This window comes from Pseudochaenichthys georgianus, chromosome 1 (assembly GCF_902827115.2).
Source record: "Pseudochaenichthys georgianus chromosome 1, fPseGeo1.2, whole genome shotgun sequence".
NCBI classification, from domain to species: domain Eukaryota; kingdom Metazoa; phylum Chordata; class Actinopteri; order Perciformes; family Channichthyidae; genus Pseudochaenichthys; species Pseudochaenichthys georgianus.
In genome coordinates, this window is record NC_047503.1 from 46476336 (window position 1) to 46501716 (window position 25381).

General features: G+C 43.3%; 3 protein-coding genes across 4 annotated transcripts; 2 read left to right on the plus strand and 1 right to left on the minus strand.

The window, feature by feature from the left end:
* The first annotated feature begins 251 nt into the window (after positions 1-251).
* LOC117451248 (nuclear factor 7, ovary-like) lies at positions 252-8350 on the plus strand. Its single transcript, XM_034089456.2, has 2 exons — positions 252-530; positions 5992-8350. The coding sequence occupies exons 1-2, from the start codon at positions 303-305 to the stop codon at positions 7207-7209; spliced, it is 1446 nt and encodes a 481-aa protein (XP_033945347.1). The 5' UTR covers positions 252-302; the 3' UTR covers positions 7210-8350.
* Positions 8351-10350: 2000 nt separating this feature from the next.
* On the plus strand, positions 10351-22920 carry wdr83 (WD repeat domain containing 83). Of its 2 annotated transcripts, none has more exons than XM_034089566.2 (10): positions 10351-10578; positions 11139-11249; positions 13245-13365; positions 16811-16916; positions 17008-17056; positions 18524-18650; positions 18767-18834; positions 19064-19172; positions 20832-20946; positions 22226-22920. In XM_034089566.2, exons 2-10 carry the CDS (start codon positions 11147-11149, stop codon positions 22382-22384), a joined length of 957 nt encoding a protein of 318 aa, XP_033945457.1. In that variant the 5' UTR covers positions 10351-10578; positions 11139-11146; the 3' UTR covers positions 22385-22920. The 2 variants fall into 2 exon arrangements, with proteins under 2 accessions (XP_033945457.1, XP_033945466.1); XM_034089575.2 differs by having other exon boundaries at positions 10351-10554.
* Positions 22921-24047: 1127 nt separating this feature from the next.
* On the minus strand, positions 24048-24410 carry LOC117453207 (persephin-like; the record flags this gene model as incomplete). Its single annotated transcript, XM_034092104.2, has 1 exon — positions 24048-24410. A coding segment is annotated over one exon (363 nt), but the record flags the coding sequence as incomplete, so codon positions are not given.
* Between the last annotated feature and the right edge of the window lie 971 nt (positions 24411-25381).

A 25381-nucleotide genomic window follows, 5' to 3' on the forward strand; every position in this document is an offset into this window, starting at 1 on the left:
AGAGGATTAAACAGCCGTAAAACACCAAAGAAGAACAAGAGGAAGTGCATCTATTTTGAAAGGATTCCGTGTTTCCAGGGTGCATTAAGCTTACTCGCAAACATGGTGGATACATGAATGGAAGAAGCTTGCATCTTGAATATCGGGTGGAAAGCTCAGTATATAGAGACCAGGTAGCAATTTCCACCTGTTACCACTAGAGGGTCCTGTTACAACAAGACATCTCTGAAATGAGTGATGAGGTGTGGCTTTTACAGGAAAGTGAAACTTAAGGTTTAGTTCAGTGAGGCAGAGCAGAAACCATGGCGTCTGGTTCTTTCTCCGAGGATTTGACTTGTCCTGTCTGTCACACTTTCTTCACAGATCCAGTGAATCTTCCCTGTGGACACGCTTTCTGCAGAGAATGTATTCCAGACGGTGTGAGTTCGCAGCTCTATTGTCCACAGTGTGGGGAGGCTGTTCCTTCAGAGGGGGGATGTCTGCCCACCAGCCTCATATTGAAAAGCCTCTCTGAGAAGGCCAAGGCTGAGGTATGTTGCTGCTGCTCACTTACACTCACTTTTGGGTGTTCTAAACCCACAATAACTATATAGGATGAAATAGTAGTGTTATAATAGCACTATTATAGTAGTACTACTAATAATACTATTTTGCTACGTATTCTTCGTTCTGTCTTTGTATGCACCATTTTTACAAAGGCAAATTCCTCGTATGAGTAAACCTACTTGGTAAAGAGCTATTCTGATATCTCAATTACATGGATCATAGTTTGAATCCTGCGAATATATTCAAGTCAACGGCAGTCATTACATGAGTTAATGATTTGTTTGTGCATGCTAGTATGGAGTCAGATTTGGGTCAATATTCTAGCGCGTAAAACAAGCTACTCACGAGCGTAAAATGTGCTTTTACACGCGCATAAAATGACCCTTGCGTGCAGATTAAACCCCCGCTAGCGCTAACTTGAAATAATGCAACAATGGGGCGGTGGTGGCGAAGAAGATAGGGACTCGGCTTGGCAACTAGAAGGTCACCAGTTCAAGTCCCGGCAAGACCAAGTGCTACCGAGGTGTCCCTGAGCAAGGCACCGTTCCCCACACTGCTCCCCTGGCGCGGTTCAAAAATGCAGCACACTGCTCCTAACACAGGATGGGTGAAATGCAGAGAAACTATTTCCCCACGAGGATTAATATAGTATATCAAATCAAATATATCAATCTGCCAATAGAAAAAGTGAGAATTAGCTTGGTAAGATTTCTTGAAATAAGAAGGGATATTTAATTAAATCAGATCTTGTAATTAGCTGGGAGAACTTATGTTGAACTATATTTGACCAGAATCAGGATATTTTGTGTTACAAATTATGCCGCAAATGCTCAAAAGTGTTGTGTTTTCTGACGTCAGTTGGTGATTTTCCAATAAATATGAAAATAAGTTTCATCTGAGATACAACTCAAGACCTGATATCTCACTGCTGTGTTACTTCTGAAGTTATGTCTTATAGCTAGTAGTGTTGTCACGAAACGAACATTTTGGTTTCGATACCGAGTCAAGAATTTCGATTTCGCAATTTGAAATTATTTTCTTAAAAAAGGGAAACCATCTTAAATGTAATTATTCAGGGTTCGTACGGGTGCTTGAAATCCTTGAAAATGCTTGAAATTTGACGTGGTGTTTTCAAGGTTGGGAAAGTGCTTGAATTTTGGGAATGGTGCTTGAAATTGAGATAAAGTGCTTGAAAATGTAAATGCTTTACTTTTACAATAAATTGTTGTCTGACTGAATAGTTCGCTTTTTAGATTAAAAGAAAAGAATTGCTTCGCTTCTACATAAAACATCTCCGCTGCGGCCTTCCCGCGCTATGCGCGCGACCTGCAAGTGTTCGGGTTACGTGTAACCTGGGCATTCTGATGAGAGTGATAGATGACTGTGTGCCAGGAGGTTGCAGTTTCAACGAGCGTTGGCTAGCAGAAGACAAATACAAGCCATGGCTAAGAAGAGGGTCAAGCCCACGATACATAACGATGCGAGAGTCTGCGCTGATGAGCCACATGAAAGGTACGACGTAGTAGAGCATTTTAGATTAGGCTAACGTTACATGTTACGTGTGTTTAAGCTAACGTTAGCGAGCTGAATAGCGAACTCGATTGAGGGATAATAATAATTGCAGGGGACAATCATTTCAGAGGAGCGTACCTATGTTATGTGCGTTACAGAAGCCATCCTGTGGTGTTCAGAGTAGGGCTGTGCAATTAATCGTATTTTAATCGCGATTACGATTATGGCTTGCGACGATTATGAAAACAGCATAATTGACAAAATACGATTATTTTGCTGGGTGCGCTTTCGCCCCTCCCTGAAAGCCCACTCGGCCACGTGGGAGTGACATGTGTTGTGAGTGTTCAGCGCGAGCGAAGATGTCAGAACAAGAGCAGCAACTCGTTAAAAAGAAGGGTAAAACTATTTCCCCTATTTGCAAGTACTTTGCCATTACATTTCACATCGCTAAAGATATGTGCCCAGTTAGCACTGTTAGCAACCAGGGCTTCAAGCAACTTGTCAACACGTTGGACAAGCGTTACGCGATGCCGTCTCGGTATTATTCCAGCAGGTCTGCGCTGCCTGCACTATATGACACATGCCGTGGGGAAGTTGAGAGAGATGTGGCTTCAGCTGACTACTTTGCCTCCACAACAGACCTATGGTCTAGCCCTGGGGTGCCCAACCAGTCGATCGCGAGATGTGTCTAAAAATAAAACAACAATATTCTGTTTATCGTTAATGTCCTGTAACATAATCTTCCTGTGCCAGAATAATGCACTTGAACGCATCAAAGCTTTGTGATTGGCCGGCGTCACCCCATGTGTCGGGGCGTGGCTGAGGGTCTTCAGTCCAGGTGGCTTGTCACCTGCCTGCGCTCATCTCTGAAACCAGACCATGTCAACAGGCTGGTGTTTCTTGCATCTTTAAGAGATGACATGAGCAGCCCTAACAGCATTTGCCACGGTGGCCTAAACATTTTTATTTGGTCTTAAATTGTAGTTCAACATTTATTTCCTGTTACTTCTGGACCATGACCGTTGGCCAGCCTTCAACGTTTAACTGAGTGGAATATGTTGAATATGTTTTACCAACATGTTGGCTATATGTTAAGGAGTTTTCAGTAGGTTGTGACAGTGCACTGCAACATATTTGATTTAATTTATTTTGGTCTAATTTATTTTTATTTATCATATTAATAATATATGTTTAGTATGGTTTTGGAAGTGCGCTCCAACATATTTGTTGATCTTGTTTATTGGTGAAATATTATTTGTTTTAAAGTTCAATAAATGGTCAATGAATAATCGTCAAAATAATCGTGATATCAATTATTGACCCAAATAATCGTGATTATGATTTTTGCCATAATCGCACAGCCCTAGTTCAGAGGATGAAGCACTCATGGCATTTCGCGTTATATTCATGAAATATAATCTATTGATTCGACACAGAGCGATTTTGAAAGCAATGTATTTCTACTGGTAGTATGTTTCGTGCCTAAACCAAATGAGACTTGCTCTATCGAAATCAGTCGCATTGACCCGAAGACACATTTTCGTTTGTATTACTGGTCTCGGGGAAGCTCGCGAGTGTGTTTGTGTATTTTTGCGTTTGTGTTTATTGCGTTTGTGTACCGGGGAAACACTCACAAGAAACACCGGCTGTTGCTATGCTTGCTGTGACGTTACATTAGTCCGTTCTCTGATTGTAATTATGCCGAAGCTTCAAAGTTGTATTTATCATCTGAATTTGCCGAAACAAGTTTAATATTCTGAAAGCCAAGACTTTGTTTATTTGAAAACAGATGAAAACAAACTGTCTTTTATATCAAATTGAAGTATTATACAAGTAAAACTACATTTTGTTTTAATCCCATGTAATTGTAGAATGAACACAGTCTTCCTTTGAAGATGTATAAGTGAGGAGTCTTGAGTAGAATTACCTACAATCATTTACACATTAGTAAATATTATTTTCCACTTGTTACCATTGTGAGTCTATTTTTATGCAGCTCTGCGTGATTTTGTGGCTACAATTCAGACTAATACATATATATTATATATATATAATATAATAAAAGTAGAAGTACTCAGATCTTGTACTTGAGTACAAGTAGAAGTACTCAGATCTTGTACTTGAGTAAAAGTAGAAGTACTCAGATCTTGTACTTGAGTAAAAGTAGAAGTACCAGAGTGTAGGAATACTCTGTTACAGTAAAAGTCCTGCATTCAAAATGTTCCTCAAGTGAAAGTAGAAAAGCATTCTCATCTAAATAGCCTATAGTGAAAGACAGTGAAAGTAGTCGTTGTGCAGATTGGTCCATTTCAGAATAATATATATGATATGTTTTATAATGATTGATCATGAAAGTGTTCTCAAAGCTGGTGAAGGTGCAGCTAGTCTGAAGTACTTTGTATACTGCAGGGTAGCTGGTGAAGGAGCAGCTAGTCTGAAGTACTTTGTAGACTGCAGGGTAGCTGGTGGAGGTGCAGCTAGTCTGAAGTACTTTGTAGACTGCAGGGTAGCTGGTGAAGGTGCAGCTAGTCTGAAGTACTTTGTAGACTGCAGGGTAGCTGGTGAAGGAGCAGCTAGTCTGAAGTACTTTGTAGACTGCAGGGTAGCTGGTGGAGGTGCAGCTAGTCTGAAGTACTTTGTAGACTGCAGGGTAGCTGGTGAAGGTGCAGCTAGTCTGAAATACTTTGTAGACTGCAGGGTAGCTGGTGGATTTACTCCAGGTGGAACTAAAGTCTGATTTAACACTCGATTATATTTACCATCATTCATCCACATCTGTGAAGTAACTAAAGGGATTAAATGCATGTAGTGGAGGAAAAGTACACCATGTACCTCTGACTTATGTTCACTGCTAACCTAAAAGTACCTCAACAATTAATCAATAATGTATTGAAAAGTTATTTGGCTGATTGTTTTATATTGGCTCAGCCAGGTTATATGGGAGGCCCAGTCTACATACAGATCACTTAGTTTTCTTTTCTTTAATGTTTCATCCTCGTGTAGAATGCTATCACGAAACACACATTTGGTTGTTTATAGCATAAAGAACATCTGATTTAATGTGAGGTAGGGAAATAATCATTTGAGTATGTGTATATAAATATGTAATTTACAACAGCTGGAAGCTGCTTGAAAAGCTGGAAAATGCACCTTGAAAATGCTTGAAAAGTGCTTGAATTTGACTTTGGAAAAGGTGTAAGAACCCTGATTATTGTGCTTTATTTCAGTCATAACACAAACTGTTAAACAATGAGAGCATTCTTCCAAGAAAAAATCGTCTCTAATGATGAAGAAAATGAACACATTTTTTGCAATAGTCATTTATGCACAAACTATACATTACTACTTGTACTATACATTAAAGTACCGATGCTACTGAAACGGAGGAATCGTAACATTTTTAACGGCAGGGTATCGCGGTACCTTTCTAGTATCGGTAGACCGTGCAACACTGATAGCTAGTTTAAAGGAATATTCTGACTAGATATTAGACAAATATACTGGGCAAGATGTGTTTTTGTAGTGCAGTGCTTCTGAAAGTGTGGTCCGTGAGTGCCCCCTAGTGGTCCGTGAGTATATTGGTAACATTTCACATTTGAAAGAAATACATTTATTTAAGTTTTTCACACTCTCGCGGGAATATCTCTGCAATGGGTTTCACTTCCGATTGCATGATATAGCCCAGATAAACACCTTCATCACACATGTTGCCACTTGTTTGTACCATTTTCAGGCGATTTGTAAAAAACGATGTGTTTTTGGATATTTGTGGAGTTAGGTGGTCCGCGAGTGTTTTTTTATTGGTTAGGTGGTCCTTGGTATGAAAAAGTTTGAGAAACAATGTAGTGCATAAGCTGGGCAGGGAGATGCAGGTCATTAACATATGTTTCATTGCAACCCTTGTACCAACCTAAAGAACTCTTTTTTCCACAGGCGGCTGAGATGTGCCCAGAGCATGAAGAAAAGCTGAAACTGTTCTGCGTCACGGATCAGCAGTTAGCTTGTATCATATGCCGAGATGGGGAGAAGCACGAAGGACACAAGTTCAAACCAATCAAAGAAGCCGTCGCATCTCTCAGGCAGGAGTTGGAGAAGGGAATGGAGAAGTTCAGTGGTGATATTCTTGCTACAGAGAGCTTAGCCAAAAGTCAGGGAGAAGAATTAACAAAAACCAAGGCAAAGTCTCAGCAGCTGACCTCCCAAATCCAAAGGGAGTTTAAGGAAATGCACGACTTTCTGAGCAAGAGGGAAAAGGAGATAAGGAAAGAGTTGAAATACAAAGAGGAAGAAGCCGTTGAGAAAATGAGCAAGAACCTAAATGCTATAGAGAAAGCTCTTTCTGAGAGCAGAGAGCTGGAGCAAAAGCTAAAGTCTGTTCTGCAAACTGGAGATGCAGGAAGTCTCTTAAAGAGCTGGTCTGAGAGCAACAGCAAGATGACTCCAGAGGACGCTCTCAGGTCCAGAGCCAAAGATCTGCAGGTGGTGAAGGACTCGCTGTGTTTTGATCCCTATGAAAGCCACCTGCAGTTCTTCATGTGGAAAGAGATGCTTCAGGTGATCAAGCCGCGGGAAGAGCTGCTCTCTCTGCAAAGCAACAGTTCAGATATAACCCTATCTGAAGACGGACAGAGTTTGTTTCCCAAAAGCAAGCAGGCAGCAGTATATTGTTCCAGTTGTAATGTTAATTATGACCGCCCCCACAATTGTCAGTTTGGGCAGATGCGCACGCTTAGTTTCCAGCTAAATACTACTATGTATATGCCTTCTCCTATTCCTTCTTCTGATGGAGAACTTGTCATCCATACAAATCCTCAGTTCACTTCAGGGCAGCATTACTGGGAAATAGATGTCGGACATAGGGTATTTTGGAAACTTGGAATAGAAGATAATTTCCTGAAATACGAAAGTCAAAGATATGTTACCTGCAGTAAAAACGAAACCACAGTACTCGAATTTGGAGACGTACCTCGAAAGATTGGTATTTACCTGAACTGCACATCCAAGATGCTCTCCTTCTATAATGCAGACAGCATGACGCTTATTCACACCATGAGCGTGGGCTCAATCTCCATGCCACTGTCAGCATATGTTGCCATTCACATCAGGTCCCAAGCACCAGATCGTAACCCCCTGACAGTCTGCCGGTACTGATCAACGTCAATATTAACACAAGCACCAGTTTGATCAGTGTCATCTTCTTTGGAGCCGAAAATATCCGCAAATTAGGAACGTTTCATATCCCAGGAGATAAATTAGAAAAATCAACAAGTTACTTTAAAATGTAAAAACGTGTTATTTTGGGGATGTGTCAGAAACTCATAATTAGGAAAGATAAGATAAAATAATATATACTTCATTAATCAAGACAATTGGAAGATGTTGTCGTTGCAGCAGCATGTAAAATAATTATTGCACATAATTAGATGTTTTCTGGTAGTGTAAGTCTGATGTATATTTGTACAGATACACCTCATTATACAGCATGCGGCAGATCTCCCATTTTCTTTAGAAGCTCTCTAATTTTCACACAGCTTGACATAAAACACACACAACACTTTTGCAGACATAAAAAACCCACATGAAGCACGACAAATTAAACACATGACGTGGATTCATATTTCCGTTAGCAGCGCACTGACTTTGGTTTAGCAACTGCATCGACGGCTGCATACAATACGTATCCTGCCTGATTATATGGAGGCACTCTTAATCGACTATTGGAGGGCAACACTTTGTATTTCTTTTATTTTTCTTTCTTTTAAAAAATCATTTAAATGTTTTCTTAAGATAATTTATGTTCTTATTTTGTTCACTATTTGCCATCTGACTTTGAACTTTAGGGCTTTATTTTATTCAGAGTTTTACGAGAGCGAATCAAAGAGGTTTTCAAGGTTTCAGGCAATTCAGTTTTCATTTTGAAATCTTTATTTGAATATGTTTTTGTTAATAATACTGTTTTGTTGATGTTCTATGGATTCTAACAGGGACTAATATAGCATTCCTACTTTTGGAGCGTGATTTATATAACATGATCCTTTCAAGATCTGTACGATGTCTTTAAATATTGTTTTCCGATTTGAATCCCCCTTCCTCAGTTCATTGGATGACTTAATACTTTTCTGAAAGATTATTGATCAGCATTTTTTATTTTAGTTATACTACTTCCATGTATGTGTTGCTCTGGTTGTGTTCTATCGATGTATACATTGTTATTTCTTGATCATTGATATTGAATTGAGTCGGGCTTGGATGTATCTATGATCCGGTGCTTAATAAATTCCTGAAGATAATATACTTGTGTCATGTCAAAGTTATTTACTGAAGAGATTAATGATTTGATACAAATGTAAATCCAGACTTTCATTTCATTTAGTAAGAAATTAATTTTGTATTGCAAATTGAAAAGGCACCTATACCCTCCCTCGGCTGTCCAGAACCAGGAGGGGAATAAAAGAGAAAGGAAATCAGGAACTATGAACACCAAGACCACACCGGGGGAACATTGATGACGAACCGATAGATAACAGGGAAGACATAAGTACATAATCCAAAGTCTAATAACAAAGACTAGACACAGCTGGAGAAGGTAGGACAAAACGCAAGGGGCGCCAGGTGAACACAATCAGACAGGTGGAAAGAAACCAGGGCAAACAATTACTAAGGCAGGAAGTAAAACAAGACAAGAAATAAAGAGAAAAGGAAATGAACGTTTTCATGAAAAGTTTAAAACTAAAACCCACTGAGACAAATGTAACATTTGTGATATTGGGCTATATAAATAAACATTGATTGATTGATTAATATTGAACCTGCTGCAAGAAAAATGAATACCTTTCCTCTGCAGTTTGCTCCATTTCCTCTTCTGGCTCAGACTGGTTGTCAATAATGATAAGTGCACACATTTGTGTAGTTGCTGCAGTGAGAAGACAGTTGAATAATTACTTTCAAATACATAATATATGCATGACAGTCATATTTACAACAGGATGCCGATCCTCTTCCTGTTTTGTTTTTAATACATTGGGTTCTAAACTGAAAACAGCACTTTAGGCATACTCCTGCACAATCCTTGTAAACATTTGAAATGGATGCAAGAGACAATATCTGACCTTTGAAACATATGTGTGGGTGTTTTCTGTATCGTCTTCACTAAGATGTCAGATGTTGTGGGTGTCATTTGGAAATGTTTAAAAGTGTAATTGTTCTGCTTCCTGGCACTGTGATTGGAAGATATACAAACAAGCAAATGTACAAATAAAGACACACAGCAGACAACTGTGTCACGATGCAACGGTCAACCTCGTTTACCTATAGAAGGTGTTCTGACCCGGGGCAGACTGGACCTCTCCCTGGAATGGGGTTGGTTCCTATTTTTACCCAGGAAATAAGTGCAGTTGATCTAATGATAGTGGCATTAGCACACAAAGGTATTTATTGATTTCATGTTCACAAATTCAAACCTACATCGCATTACATTTTGAATTAGTCTTACCCGATCAGACGCTGGTTGTGGGTGCCTGAGAGGTCTGATAAAAGTAAACGAAAAATATATTCAAACTACTGTACTGTTAAAACATTCTGCTTCTTGTGGCACAAAATAATATGTTGACAATGCTTTATTTTACCCAGGCTAACTGTTGTCCATTCTGGGAGTGCTCACTTTGTGAACATTTGGAATGTCTCACCTGCATACACACAAATGACTGAAATAAAAAAATTCACTTTAATTAAGAATAAATGCCACGATAAATCCAAGCTGACCAAGGTACATTATATTGTTGACCGTCCTTTAACTCTCACATTAGGATTTAAATTGGGGCACAATAAACCAACTCCTCTCTGCACCTATAATATATCTATATGATGTCAAGAGTTACATTTAGGTGCGCAGTGCTGTCTCTTCACTTGCAAGCTCTTTTTACCAACAAGCTAACGCTAGCTGGGTAAATATGACGCTCTTTGTATAAAAACATATGTCGACTTTGTCCACTTCCATCAACTTTGTTTCCTCCGGCTTCAATTTGCCTCACTCTCGTCGTTCTCTCTATGTCTGGTATTGTGTGTTTTTGGGTTTGTGTGTTTTTGACTTTGCATATCGTTTTTGTATTTGCAGCGTTTGTTTTCGCTTATTTATGCGTTTTTGGCCGTTGTTCCGCGTTTGCACCTGCCGGCCACCGTAACTCTGGTCTGGTGGAAAGACTTTATAAAAGTGTGAGAAACAGTAAAATCCAGAGGGAGGCAGTGATGCAACACTGTGGGAGCAAACAGCCGTAAAACATCAAAGAAGAAGAAGCAGAGGAAGTGCTTTTATTTTGAAAGGAGTCTGTGTTCCCAGCGTGCATTGCGCTTACTCGCAAACATGGTGGATAAATGAATGGAAGAAGCTGTTAATGGTTAAAAATCCGGAATACACTTCTTATTAATTCATGATTTGAAGCACCAGGAATTCAACATGTCCTTACCCTGAAGCAAACTCGCTTCAAGTCGGATACATAAGTGAGCATCACCTGAAGAACTGCTGTGGGTTGAAAATGCTTCAGTAAAACATGCTAATGTCAACTGTAAATATTGCACTGTTAGACCAACATGTGATCCAAAAACGCTCTTATTTTGATCAAATCCATTACTTTTCTGTGCATTTGTTTTTATTTTTCAAGAAGAAATGCTTATCTAGATTATACTGTAGTTTGAGTAACGTTAGCAATCAGTCTGTCTTCAGAGCTTTGTTGAACAAGTTGTACACTTGATATAGTGTACAACGAGGTTTTATAGCTATTATTATGTCGTAAACTTCTGTACACCCCCTCATCAATATGTTTACTACAACTGTTTATTATAAATGTTTCTCATGCTAACACACAGTTGCGATGTTGTACACATGTGTTATTGTATTTCTTTCTCTTCTTTATGTATGACTTGCGGGTGCAGTATTTTTTCTATGCATCTGTTTTCTGCTCTATATTTCCGTTCTTGACTCGAGCAGTATTTTGCCTGTATGTGTGTTCTCTCTCAATATGCTCATCACACACAAGGACATGTTCTTTTCTGACTCTGATTATATTTATTATTTGTCCTCCCAGGTAACGCGATGTCGTTCCCGGAGCCCAGACCTCAGGTTCCTCAGCTCCCTCAACACCTGCTGAGGAGCATCGACTGCCAGCAGGGGGCCGTCCGGGCGGTGCGCTTCAACGGTGAGGCACAAATATATATCATACTGATGTTCAGACTGTTGGGGTTTAAACATCAGTAAGATAAGATACAGCTTTATTTATCCAGGGAGGGTACATGTGGTGCTGCACTAGCCAAATAAATAGAACAATACAATAATTGGCGTATGCTAAGGCTGGATGATTTGGAAAAGTCACATTATTTTGACTGATAATGAAATTGGGATATGATTCACGATCAATCAATCTTATGTATATAGCCCAATATCACCAATGTTAGGGAGGCGTGTGGTGCAGTGGATAATGCGTTGGTGTTCGAGTCAGGGGTCACAGGTTCAAACCCCACTGCAGTCAGACACCCTCTGTCCTTTGACCCTCACATCGGACAAGGAAAAACTTCCAAAGAAACCCCACAGTCAACGGGGGAAATGCTGTAAACCATGGGGAGAGCAACAGACGTGCAATAGATGCCGTGTGTAAACTGAAAAAATAATAATACATTTACAACATACGCAGTCCACATGCACGACATTGAAGGGGTTTATCATTTGTAATCATTAGCTTTTACACATTGTGTGCTTCGTGACATTTGTGAGTGTCAACGGTGAGAGAGAGACAATAATATGTATCGTTGATGTTCAGACTGCTGGGGTTTAAACACAAGTAAGATGAGATGCAGCTTTCTTTATCCACAGAGGGTGCATCAGGTGCGCTAGCCCATTAATAGAACAATGGAATAGTTGGTGTGTACTCAGAATCAGAAACAGGTTTATTAGCTGGTAGGTTTACACATACGAGGAATTTGACTTGGTGTTGGGGTGCAAGTAAAACAAAAATAAAACAGCGCAAGTAGAGAACTATTTTAAAGATCCCATGTCATGCTTTTCTGGTTGTCACCCGTCCCCTTGTTGCTATGTAGGTTTTTCTGCATGTGAACGGTCTGCAGAGTCACAACCCCTCAAAGTACACCGAGTAAAACTCTCACACAGAGAAGACCTGTCTGTGCTGCCCCAGAACGCCTCGATGGACATTTCTCTTCTTCCATTGTTTACTTCTCGGGTATAGTGACGTTACGTTTGGACCTATCCACGGACTTCCTTACACACACACACACACACACACACACACACACACACACACACACACACGGCGGGATGCTGCGAGGAGCGGGACACTGTGAGCCGGCTCACTGGTGAGGGGTCGGCGAGACACAGCGGAACTCAGCCTGGGCACACACACTAACTCCCAGCCTGTGTGTGTGTGTGTGTGTGTGTGTGTGTGTGTGTGTGTGTGTGTGTGTGTGTGTGTGTGTGTGTGTGTGTGTGTGTGTGTGTGTGTGTGTGTGTGTGTGTGTGTGTGTGTGTGTGTGTGTGTGTGTGTGTGTGTGTGTGTGTGTGTGTGTGTGTGTGTGTGTGTGTGTGTGTGTGTGTGTGTGTGTGTGTGTGTGTGTGTGTGTGTGTGTGTGTGTGTGTGTGTGTGTGTGTGTGTGTGTGTGTGTGTGTGTGTGTGTGTTCGGGCTGGGTTTCTCTGTGTCTCGCAGACGGCCACTGGGCACACGGGGGGGGGGGGGGGAGGAGCTCCAACAAGCCGTGTCGGACAGAGAGTGAACACACAGACTACACAGAGATGCTGTGAGAAACCAATGAGAGTTTGGAACATTGCACGATATTAATTTATTTGAGTAGACCTCAACAATGGAATCATGATCAGTATGGCCATGACACGGGACCTTCAAGAACACTATAGTAACATTAAAAAAAATATATATATAGTAAAAGAAAATAAAGCAGAATTTACATTGATATAAAACGGGAATACAATATAAAACATGTGCATTAAAGAAACCTGGCTGGGTGCTTTGGAAAAGACACATGATTCCCAACATCGAAGGGTTTCTCCATTTTGAGTCATTAGCTTTTAGACATTGTGTGTTGGTGCAATTTGTGAGCGTGAACCCTCCATGTGAGTCTCGAGTCGTCCATCAAGTGTCTTTGTCTTCCCTCCTCCGTGGGATGTCAGCTGACGGGAACTACATTCTCTCCTGCGGCAGCGACAAATCTCTGAAGCTGTGGAGCGTGAGTCGCGGCACTCTGCTGAAGACGTACAGCGGGCATGGATACGACGTGCTGGACGCTGACGGGTGAGAGAGCTTCTGCTACGGCCTCTTCCATAGTGGGGCAGGGAGGTTTAACCAAAGTGCACACATATGTACAAACCAATGCAGTGATTGACTTGTAATAATCAAGAAGCTGGGCAACTCTGTTCATTTCCCTTCTTATCATACATGACGCCGTGTGGAAAAAACAATATATCTATATTCTAGGCATTGATAGTCTAGTCTGATAGTGTACATGTCATTCCTTTATAAATGCTTTTTAAATAATACTCCAGAAGTCTGTTTTCAGTGTACATTATGGGTTATTAATACACGAGGAAATATTATTATGTTGTATTTGTTACGCAATGATACTGTTTATTGTCAGGCCTGTTCAAAGTTTAGAAATGCACTTAAAGGTGGGGTAGGTCGTTCACTTCAGAAACACTTGTTATATTCCATGGAGTGCTCTTAACATCCCGATAGCAATGAATATCTGAAATGCTTTGACAAAAATACATTAAATATTTCATCTGGAAGCCGTGGTGCTGTGAAAAGCTCGACCAATCATCTGAGCCGGCTAAAGTAGCTGGATGGCCTACCTGCCTGTCAGCCTTCCATCGGGGCACACACTGATCTCGTGCCCTCATTGGTCAGGAAAACATCTGCCCCTTCCTTCAGACTTCCTCACAGAGCCCCTCCTCCAACACACACGAACACGCACCGGTTGGGTATTTTCAAATCCTAGCGCACTCGAGCCGGTTTCTCCATTCCTACCTAGCCCACCTTTAAGGAGCCTATTTGCGCTCTCGATGCAGCTGGATTTGAAATACTGTTTTAAAATGAAGGCCACTGTAAACCATATTTCATTTTACAGTACTGTGCCTTTTTGTAGTTTATTTGATCAATCAATCAATCAATCAATCAATCAATCAATCAATCAATCAGTCAATCAATGTTTATTTATAGCCCAATATCACAAATGTTACATTTGTCTCATGGTCTTCACAGCGTGTACAGAATATCAGTATGACAATACGACACCCTCTGTCCTCAGACCCTCTGTCCTCAGACCCTCTGTCCTTAGACCCTCTGTCCTTAGACCCTCTGTCCTTAGACCCTCTGTCCTCAGACCCTCTGTCCTCAGACCCTCTGTCCTTAGACCCTCTGTCCTTAGACCCTCTGTCCTTACACCCTCTGTCCTTACACCCTCTGTCCTTAGACCCTCTACCCTTAGACCCTCTGTCCTTAGACCCTCTATCCTTAGACCCTCTATCCTTAGACCCTCTGTCCTTAGACCCTCTATCCTTAGACCCTCTGTCCTTAGACCCTCTGTCCTTAGACCCTCTGTCCTTAGACCCTCTGTCCCTAGACCCTCTGTCCTTAGACCCTCTGTCCTTAGACCCTCTGTCCTTACACCCTCTGTCCTCAGACCCTCTGTCCTTAGACCCTCTATCCTTAGACCCTCTGTCCTTAGACCCTCTGTCCTTAGACCCTCTGTCCTTAGACCCTCTGTCCTTACACCCTCTGTCCTTAGACCCTCTACCCTTAGACCCTCTGTCCCTAGACCCTCTGTCCTTAGACCCTCTATCCTTAGACCCTCTGTCCTTAGACCCTCTATCCTTAGACCCTCTGTCCTTAGACCCTCTGTCCTTAGACCCTCTGTCCTTACACCCTCTGTCCTCAGACCCTCTGTCCTTACACCCTCTGTCCTCAGACCCTCTGTCCTCAGACCCTCTGTCCTCACACCCTCTGTCCTTAGACCCTCTGTCCTTAGACCCTCTGTCCTTAGACCCTCTGTCCTTACACCCTCTGTCCTTAGACCCTCTACCCTTAGACCCTCTGTCCTTAGACCCTCTATCCTTAGACCCTCTGTCCTTAGACCCTCTGTCCTTAGACCCTCTGTCCTTAGACCCTCTGTCCTTAGACCCTCTGTCCTTAGACCCTCTGTCCCTAGACCCTCTATCCTTAGACCCTCTATCATTAGACCCTCTGTCCTCAGACCCTCTGTCCTTACACCCTCTGTCCTCAGACCCTCTGTCCTCAGACCCTCTGTCCTCACACCCTCTGTCCTCAGACCCTCTGTCCTCAGACCCTCTGTCCTCAGACCCTCTGTCCTTAGACCCTCTGTCCTTACACCCTCTGTCCTTAGACCCTCTACCCTTAGACCCTCTGTCCTTAGACCCTCTGTCCTTAGACCCTCTGTCCTTAGACCCTCTGTCCTTACACCCTCTGTCCTCAGACCCTCTGTCCTTACACCCTCTGTCCTCAGACCCTCTGTCCTTACACCCTCTGTCCTCAGACCCTCTGTCCTTACACCCTCTGTCCTCAGACCCTCTGTCCTCAGACCCTCTGTCCTCACACCCTCTGTCCTTAGACCCTCTGTCCTTAGACCCTCTGTCCTTACACCCTCTGTCCTTAGACCCTCTACCCTTAGACCCTCTGTCCTTAGACCCTCTATCCTTAGACCCTCTATCCTTAGACCCTCTGTCCTTAGACCCTCTGTCCTTAGACCCTCTGTCCTTAGACCCTCTGTCCTTAGACCCTCTGTCCCTAGACCCTCTATCCTTAGACCCTCTATCATTAGACCCTCTGTCCTCAGACCCTCTGTCCTTACACCCTCTGTCCTTAGACCCTCTGTCCTTAGACCCTCTATCCTTAGACCCTCTATCCTTAGACCCTCTGTCCTTAGACCCTCTGTCCTTAGACCCTCTGTCCTTAGACCCTCTGTCCCTAGACCCTCTATCCTTAGACCCTCTATCATTAGACCCTCTGTCCTTAGACCCTCTGTCCCTATACCCTCTATCCTTAGACCCTCTATCCTTAGACCCTCTGTCCTTAGACCCTCTGTCCTTAGACCCTCTGTCCTTAGACCCTCTGTCCTTACACCCTCTGTCCTCAGACCCTCTGTCCCTAGACCCTCTATCCTTAGACTCTCTATCCTTAGACCGTCTGTCCTTAGACCCTCTGTCCTTAGACCCTCACATCGTACAAGGAAACACTTCCAGAGAAAACTCACAGTTTAAAGGGAACATGGAGAAACCTCAGGGAGAGCAGCAGAGGAGGGATCCCTCTCCCAGGACGGACAGACGTGCAATAGATGCCGTGTGTAAATTGAAAAGATAATACATTTGCAACATAGGTAGACCAAATGTTTGGAAATGCATGTGTGTGTAATAGGAAGATGAATCCACGAGGATATCCATCCAGGACCGATGATCCAGGACCACAGCCACGACTATTTATCCCACACAGTACATTAAAGTAGTGAGTGCAGTAATTTAAGAAGTGTTTGAAACGGTAAATAGCGTTCTGTAAAAATAGCAGACCATCCTTTCCATTACTTTATATTTACAAATGTTCATTAGATGGTAATCTGATGGATAATAAAGATACAGATGGTGTTCAATTCGACCTGGACTAAAGTGGCAACATGCTGCATGATTCATCAGTAAATAAATAATGTTTATTATTTGTCTTGCTTCCCCAGTTCCTTTGACAACAGCCAGCTGTGCTCCTGCAGCTCTGACAAGTCGTTGATTCTCTGGGACGTCGCCACGGGACAGGTCACTCGTAAACTCAGAGGTCACGCTGGGGTCAGTATGAAACCGATACTGTACTTCAGTTGGTTTTTGTCCCGTCTATTAAACTCTTTGTAATGTTTGTTCTCACCTGACTGTCTTACAGAAAGTCAACTGTGTCCAGTTCAACGAGGAGGCGTCGGTCATCTTCTCTGGTGAGTCTCCGTGTTGAATACCTTGAATGCACAACACATCATTTATTGGATTCACTATGTGTCATTTCTTGCCACTTTAACATTGAGTTGTTTAAGTGTCTTCTTAAGTATTTATGTTACATTGAAATCAACCCGAGTACTGATCAGTAACTGATTCTAATTTGGTTTTTCAATGGGAACTCACTAAAGGGCCCATGTCATGCTTCTCTGGTTATCGATCGATCAATCAATCAATCAACAACTTTATTAATCCCACAAGAGGCAGTTGGTTTTGAGCAGCAGCTTATGTCATGAACACAGGCAGGAACATACAGGAAGAAAGCACACAGATACACCCGGGAGCCCAGATGTGGATACTTATAATAATACACTATAAATAGTTCAAAGCATCACAATAATAAATAAATAATCAAGTTAAAAGCCTTTTCAAGAATTTAAACGTTTGAGTGCAGAAGGGATGAAGGATTTAGAAAAGCGATTAGTCCTTTGAGCAGGTAGAGCATATCTTCGCCCTGATGGCAACAGACGAAATTCATGTGAGAGAACACGACCTGGAGAGTTCAGAATGCGCTCTGCTTTCCGCAGAACCTGTAGCGAGTAAAGCTCTGACACAGAGAAGACCTGTCTGCTGCCCCAGAACGCCTCGCTGGACATTTCTCTGTTTCCATTGTTTACTTCCTGGGTATAGTGACGTAACGGCTCACACACACACACTCGGCGAGACGTTGCGAGACTCGCTGCTGAGAGGAGCGGGACGCTGAGCTGGCTCACTGGTGTGGGGTCGGCGAGACAGCGAGACACCGCGGAACTCAGCCTGGGCACACACACAAACTCCCAGCCAGGCTGCGGGTGTGTGTGTGTGTGTGTGTGTGTGTGTGTGTGTGTGTGTGTGTGTGTGTGTTCGGGCTGGGTTTCCCTGTGTCTCGCTGTCTCGCTGACGGCCACTGGGCTCATAGGGGGGGGGGGGGGGGCAGGAGCTCCAACAAGTCGTGTCGGACAGAGAGTGATTACACATGCTATACAGAGATGCTGTGAGAAACCAATGAGAGTTTGGAACAGTGAACAATGTGAATATATTCTAGTCGACCTCAACAGTGGAATTATGATCAGTGGAAATGGGTGAGTGAGAGAGGATTTGTGAATGAGAGTGTAAGAGACAGTCTTCCTGAAAGAATCTGTGCTGTGCTTCATATATATGTGTGTGTGTGTGTGTGTGTGTGTGTGTGTGTGTGTGTGTGTGTGTGTGTGTGTGTGTGTGTGTGTGTGTGTGTGTGTGTGTGTGTGTGTGTGTGTGTGTGTGTGTGTGTGTGTGTGTGTGTGTGTGTGTGTGTGTGTGTGTGTGTGTGTGTGTGTGTGTGTGTGTGTGTGTGTGTGTGTGTGTGTGTGTGTGTGTGTGTGTGTGTGTGTGTGTGTGTGTGTGTGTGTGTGTGTGTGTCCGTGTCCGTGTCCGTGTGTCCTGTCCTCCAGGCTCTCTTGATGGGACGGTTCGTAGCTGGGACACTCGCTCCAGGAGGTTCGAGCCGATCCAGATTCTGGACGAGGCTCGAGACGGCGTCAGCAGCCTGAAGGTGGCTCAGCACGAGCTGCTCACCGGGTCAGAACACAATCACTTCCTGACATTAAATACAGTTCAGTTGAAGATTACATCGATCATACATCGTCACCGTGGCTCTGTTTTGAAATGTCCTCCTGCTATTGTCTCACGCTCAGGTCTGTGGACGGCAGAGTGCGGCGCTACGACCTGAGGAAGGGACAGCTGCACGTGGACTTCATCAGCAGTGAGTACTTCATGATGCATTCACCACTAGCAGTACTACAACATGCAGCACTTGTAACTGTGTGTGTGTGTGTGTGTGTGTGTGTGTGTGTGTGTGTGTGTGTGTGTGTGTGTGTGTGTGTGTGTGTGTGTGTGTGTGTGTGTGTGTGTGTGTGTGTGTGTGTGTGTGTGTGTGTGTGTGTGTGTGTGTGTGGTGTGTGTGTGTGTGTGTGTGTGTGTGTGTGTGTCAGGTCCCATCACGTGTGTGTGTTTCAGTCAGGACGGTCAGTGCACTCTGAGCTCCAGTCTGGATTCCACCGTCAGACTGCTGGACAAAAGCACCGGGGAGATGCTGGGAGAGTGAGTCGTGTTCACTCTCATCCGTCAAAGTTAGAACCTGTCCCTAACTGCTAGGCGACTTGTACTTCTGAGGCGGGAGCAGGAGGCGTCTCCCACTCATGTCCAGTGGGGGACAGAACTTATGAAGTTTCCACACATGGCTTCACTTGCTAATGTTATAGGACATGGCAACCAATGTCAACGTACATGGAAAGTTTGAAACTGTGTACTCTTCCCTAAAGCCCCCGTCACACCGTCCCGAAATTGACACCCGATGGACACACGATAACAATTATGTTACTGTACTGATATCTTCAGACTTTGTTCTTTACTTTATCCGTCTTTATATGTAGAAGATATTACCTTTTCTCCGTAATGCTGTTTCCATAGCAACAACAACTTCCTGTCAACTCGCCTTCAAAATAATATATTATATCCTTTTTAGTTTCACAGAACACAAATTGGGTTATTTACATGAGATTCTGCTTAAAGCCCCCGTCACACTGTCCCGAAATTGATACCCGATGGACACACGATAAAGGAAATGTTCAAATTCGGCTGTGATCGTAGCAACATCGGGCCGTTCGTGAGGGCATCTTAAGCCATCGTATGACCGCCGGTGGAGTTTCTCAGGCTCCGGCAGCGACTTCGTGAGCGGCAACTTCGTAAGCACTCGTGAGGGCATCTTGTCAAATCGTGTCATCTTCGTGTTATCATCAGTGCATTCGCCCTCACTCTGATCGGGGCGAATGCCCGATGGCACCGAGGATAACAAGATGCCCTCACGACGGCCTTACGAAGGACAAAATGGACACACGAATTCAACACGAAAATGAACCTTCAAGGTCCTTCGGCTATTTGTTGGCATGCCAAAGATTTTGCCGCCGCTCACGAAGTTGCTGCCGGAGCCTGAGAAACTCCACCGGCGGTCATACGATGGCTTAGACGCCCTCACGAACGGCCCGATGTTGCTACGATCACAGCCGAATTTGAACATTTCCTTTATCGTGTGTCCATCGGGTTGTTTTATTGCACAACAAAATCATGTAAACATATTATGTAAATAACCCAATTTGTGTTCTGTGAAACTAAAAAGGATATAATATATTAATTTGAAGGAGAGTTGACAGGAAGTTGTTGTTGCTATGGAAACAACATTACGGAGACGTAATATTTTCTACATATAAAGACGGAGAAAGTAAAGAACAAAGTCTGAAGATATCAGTACAGTATCATAGTACTGTAACATAATTGTTTTTGGTACTTTCGTTGCAGTTGTACGTCTTAAATGTAATGAAATGTTGCCTTCGTGTGGTTCGGGGCCATCTTCGTGCGAAATTCACAATTCCATATTCGTGTGTCCATCGGGTGTCAATTTCGGGACAGTGTGACGCGGGCTTAACTGATTCCTCATTTTTTATCTTTTATTTTTTAAACTGAATTACAGTATAACACATTAACTATAGCCTATAGACTAACATTTATCTCTGTGCTGTGATTTCAGCCATCTGTTTGTCTATCATTTTAAATGTGTTTGTACTATTAATCTAGTCTTATTTCCTCCTAGTAAAACACATGGACAACCTGCACACCTGTTTGTCACTGTATGTGTTGTTTATGAAAAAGGAAAATACAGTTTAAAAATAAAAAGTCCATGTTGTCTGTCTGTCTGTCCCTCAGGTATACGGGACACAAGATGAAGGGCTATAAGCTGGACTGCTGTCTCTCCGGTAAAGATACTCACGTGCTCAGCTGCTCAGAGGACGGACACGTGTACTGCTGGGACCTGGTGGAGGTACGCTTCATTCAGCCTCATTTAGCATTTTACACAACGTACGTACAAACAGTTGGCTTTAAAATGTGTTGTTTCAAGACATTTTTCACAAATAAGTCTGTGGATGATCTTGATTTCACAATTAAGACGTTGTTGAGTTTTTTTAAATGTTTTTTTTGTTGCCCCTTTGACAACAAGCCGAGTGCCATTTACTTCCATTATATTGGAGAGAAGGCAGACCTAGTACTATAGTTGGAAGAAGGGTGAACTCTCCCTTTTTAAGTTGACAAAAAAATATCTAGTTGGCTATTAGTGCACACTTTTATCTTTTCAGGGACGGAAATGAGACATTTATCCACCAGATTTGAGATGCATGACACGTGTACTGCTGGGACCTGGTGGAGGTACGCTTTCATTCAGCCTCATAGTGCATTTTATAGAATGGGTTACCTTTAGCATTTTACACAACCTTAACTTACAAACAGTAGGGTTTAAGAATAGTCATTTCAAGACATTTTTCACAAAGACGTCTGTGGGTGATCTTTACCAGGTCATGATTTCACAATAAAATGTTGTCTTTGCCACTTTGACAACAAGCCGAGTGCCATTTACTTCTATTATAGTGGAGAGAAGGAAGACCTAGCACAGAAGTATAGTAAGAAAAGTATGTCTTTTGATTTTCGAAACTCTCCCACTTAAAGGTGGGGTAGTTACGTTTCAGAAACCGGCTCGAGTGCACTAACATTTGAAAGTACACAGCCGAAAAGAATCCGCCCCTTCCTTCAGACTTCCTTACAGAGCACCTCCTCCAACACACATGAACGCGCACATGACGTCAGCAGACGGGTGAAAGTGGCCGCCTGTTGCTGGCGAGTCATCGAAGTGCTGCTGCAATGCACGCCCAATGACGGCACGCCCAATGAGGGCACGAGATACATTTGTGCGTGCACGAGATGGAAGGCTGACAGACAGGGCGGTACTTTTTACAGTACCACGGCTTCCACAGATGACATTTTTTTATGGATTTTTGTCAAAGCACTTCAGATATTCATTGCTATCAGGATGTTAAGAGCATTCCATGGAATATAACAAAAAGTGTATCTCGAGCCGGTTTCTCAAACGTACCTACCCCACCTTTAAGTTAACAAAACAATAGCTAGTTGGCTTTTAGTGCAAAGCCTTATATTTTCACTCCAAAACGAGACATTTATCCACCAAGTGCTTGATGAATAATGTCTAACCTTCTGTTAGAAACAGACATTGAAAGTGTTCTGAAAGCGTGTTGTATTTCTTCCTGCAGGGATCTCTTGCGCTGAAGCTTCCTGTGGGGAAAGCTGTCGTCCAATCACTGTCCTTCCACCCCACAGAGACCCGCCTCCTCACCTCCATGGAGGGGCGTGTCCAGGTGTGGGGGGCGGAGCCTGAGGAGGAGGAGGAGGAGGAGGCCATTGCCACGTAGAGGTGGAGGAAATATGAGTTTGCGTCGTGAGAAGATTGTATTTTCTATCATAACAATTAAATACTCAACTTTTAACACCATCGACCTCATGGTGGCATAAAAACCTCTCACTTCCGTGTTTAGTTTTTGAGTCACAAGGCGTCGTTGGAAAGAAATAAGAATATTCAGAAAACATCAATCTGAAGTCTCAAAAGCAGTGTTTGTGACCTGGCCTTTTTTTTCCCAAGAAGTGAGTTATTTAAATCTACTGCTTTGATTTAGATAACTCCAGATATATAGATGATCTTATTGGTTCATTTCTTCATTCAAATGTATTTCTCCTAAGATTGAAGCTATTGCTAAACATACTTTGATACAAAAACTACAAAGTAAAAACAACTTTTTAGAGGCTTTGGTTCACAAATGTACAGAAAACATGACCTGGAGTTGGATTTAAGTGGATGATAGTTATTTGAACACGACTTTGATTTTCGTCTGTGTGTAAAACTTCTATTTTTGTACAAAACGTTAAATAAACCTGTTTTTCTCCGAGTACACATCGTGTCATGTTTCTCTTTATACTAATCATACTAACGCCAACACTGTTCTGTACAAAGGTGTCTTTATTAGGAGCAGAACACACAATGAACATATCACAAAATAAGTTAATCAGCACGACAAAAGAATGGCAACAAATAAATAAATAACTTATCTTACATAAATAAAAAAAAAATAAGAATCAGTCTGAATTTTAAAGAACTTCACTCAGCCGTGTTAGTGGTTGGTACACAGCTTCGTACATTGAACCCATCGTCTAGTAACCCCACCATTGCACTTAAGAAATAAAATAAATACAGCTTATTTACAAAAACAATCAAGTCGCTTGTAGTTGAATAATGTCTCGTTTCAGTTTCACCTTTTTGTCAGAAACTAGTATCGTAATAAGGCAGCTTGCATTTGCCGGGCTCTTTTCTAATAACTTATTTTATATTTATTGCCAACGTCAGATGAGAACAACTCCCTTCGCTCTGCAAACTGTCCATGAACTAAAATAAGCCATACTTTCTGCGATGGGAGTACTTCTTTAAAGCCTGCAACCGCCAACGGTCGTAAACTTCTAATCCCGTTGAGGCCCGTTAGATCACCAGCTGAAGGCAAAACACTTAAATCAACAACCCTGGATGCATGAGCTCTCACCTGCAAGTGAGAGGGAAATGGCTTAGAAGTTTGCTCGTTCATTTTGACATAAATAAGCTCCCAAGAACAGGTTTCATCATTTACCGACACTGTGATACAGACGTATCCTCACAAGTTGTCCCAATGCATCCCTTCCCCCGTTCAAAGGTCTCTTATCACGCAAAATGCACTTTTCGATGTCCTTTATATATAAATATGTGTTCCCGGTGTCGGAAAACAAAACCCTCTCTCTTTTCCTCCGTACCCAAATCTCAACAAACGGGGGAACAACGGAGCTGATATGACGCAATATCGGAAATACGGACTGGCTTTACGCCCACGCTAAATAGCATGATGTAACTTAGGGTTAAAGAATAGTTATTTCAAGACATTTTCCACAAAGAGGTCTGTGGATAATCATGATTTCACAATCAAGACTTTTTTTGTTAAACGTGTCCTCACAAATGGTCCCAATGCATCCCTTTTTCCCCGTTGAAATGACCCACGCTCAGCCCACGCAGCTGCAGCCGGCGGCCGACAGCTTCTCCACCTTGTGCCAGCGGTGGGAGTTATCGAGGAAGGCGATGTCCTCGTGCAGCGTGGGCCGGCAGCAGGGCGCGTGGTGGTGCTCCCTCACGTCTCCGGGCAGCACGCCGCTCTGCAGCAGGTTGCTGAGCGTCAGGTCGTGGTTGTTGCGAGCGTGAGGGCACGTCCCGCTGCAGTACTTGAAGAGGACCGTCTCGTCCGAGTCGTAGCCGAGGCCCAGGTGCCGGACCTGAAGCAGTACGGAGCGCAGGCCGCACGGTGAGGCCAGGGCGGAGCGGCGAGACCGGGCTGGGACGAGGGGAGCGGGGGAGGGTTCAGAGGCTAAGAGTCCAGAGGCTCCGAGTCCAGATGCTCCGAGTCCAGATGCTCCGAGTCCAGAGGCTCCGAGTCCAGAGGCTCCGAGTCCAGATGCTCCGAGTCCAGATGCTCCGAGTCCAGAGGCTCCGAGTCCAGAGGCTCCGAGTCCAGATGCTCCGAGTCCAGAGGCTCCGAGTCCAGATGCTCCGAGTCCAGATGCTCCGAGTCCAGAGGCTCCGAGTCCAGAAGCTCCGAGTCCAGAGGCTCCGAGTGCAAAAGCTTCAGCAGATTCATCCCCGTTGTGTGAAGAAGATGCTGTTTCTTGTTTGTGATCTGGAAAAGGAAGAAAGTGTCAAATCTTATGAACAGAATTCAATCAATCACATTCTATTCATATGGCGTAATCAGGGCCGCCCCCCCTACACGCAGAACACACAGAGTGCGTAAGGCCTCATCTTATGCGCAAATGCGGCGCAAGAATGCACGGCACGCCACAATTTCCCCGCAGCGAGGCACCGGCACTAACAGTTCACGAGCGTGCTCTACCCCCCCCCCCCCCTCAGCAGTCGCGAAACGTGAGTTGTGTACAGATCTACAGACCCGGGGGGCCTCATAACACAATCTCACGCAGGGTCCCAAGTTGGCTTTACACTGTGTACAGCACACTGTCTTTGGACCCTCACAGCAACGGGTAAAAAAAACTCAATTTAGAGAGAAACAAAAAAGGACATATTCTGCTCATCTTCACCCTCTGTCTGAAACCAGAGCCCAGTCTGCTCTGATTGGTTAGCTGGCCGCCTCTGTTGTGATTGGTCAACCTCTTAGAGATGTCCCGCCCCTTAGCCTATCACGTACAATGTGTTGGAGCGCTAGCCAATATAAGCGAGAGTGTTACATAGTGATGTCACTATGTTCAAGTAAACAAAGGAGTCCAATGGAGGGGTGAGTGGGAGAGAAACTCCCTCTGAAGGAACACAGGGATTTTAGCCTTTGCAGACC

Coding starts and splice junctions, on each gene's coding strand:
- LOC117451248 (XM_034089456.2), top strand. CDS start 303: ATGGCGTCTGGTTCTTTCTCCGAGGATTTGACTTGTCCTGTCTGTCAC. Junction 531..5,991: donor CTGAGAAGGCCAAGGCTGAG/GTATGTTGCTGC, acceptor TTTTTTCCACAG/GCGGCTGAGATGTGCCCAGA.
- wdr83 (XM_034089566.2), top strand. CDS start 11,147: ATGTCGTTCCCGGAGCCCAGACCTCAGGTTCCTCAGCTCCCTCAACAC. Junction 13,366..16,810: donor GACGTGCTGGACGCTGACGG/GTGAGAGAGCTT, acceptor TTGCTTCCCCAG/TTCCTTTGACAACAGCCAGC. Junction 17,057..18,523: donor GGCGTCGGTCATCTTCTCTG/GTGAGTCTCCGT, acceptor CCTGTCCTCCAG/GCTCTCTTGATGGGACGGTT.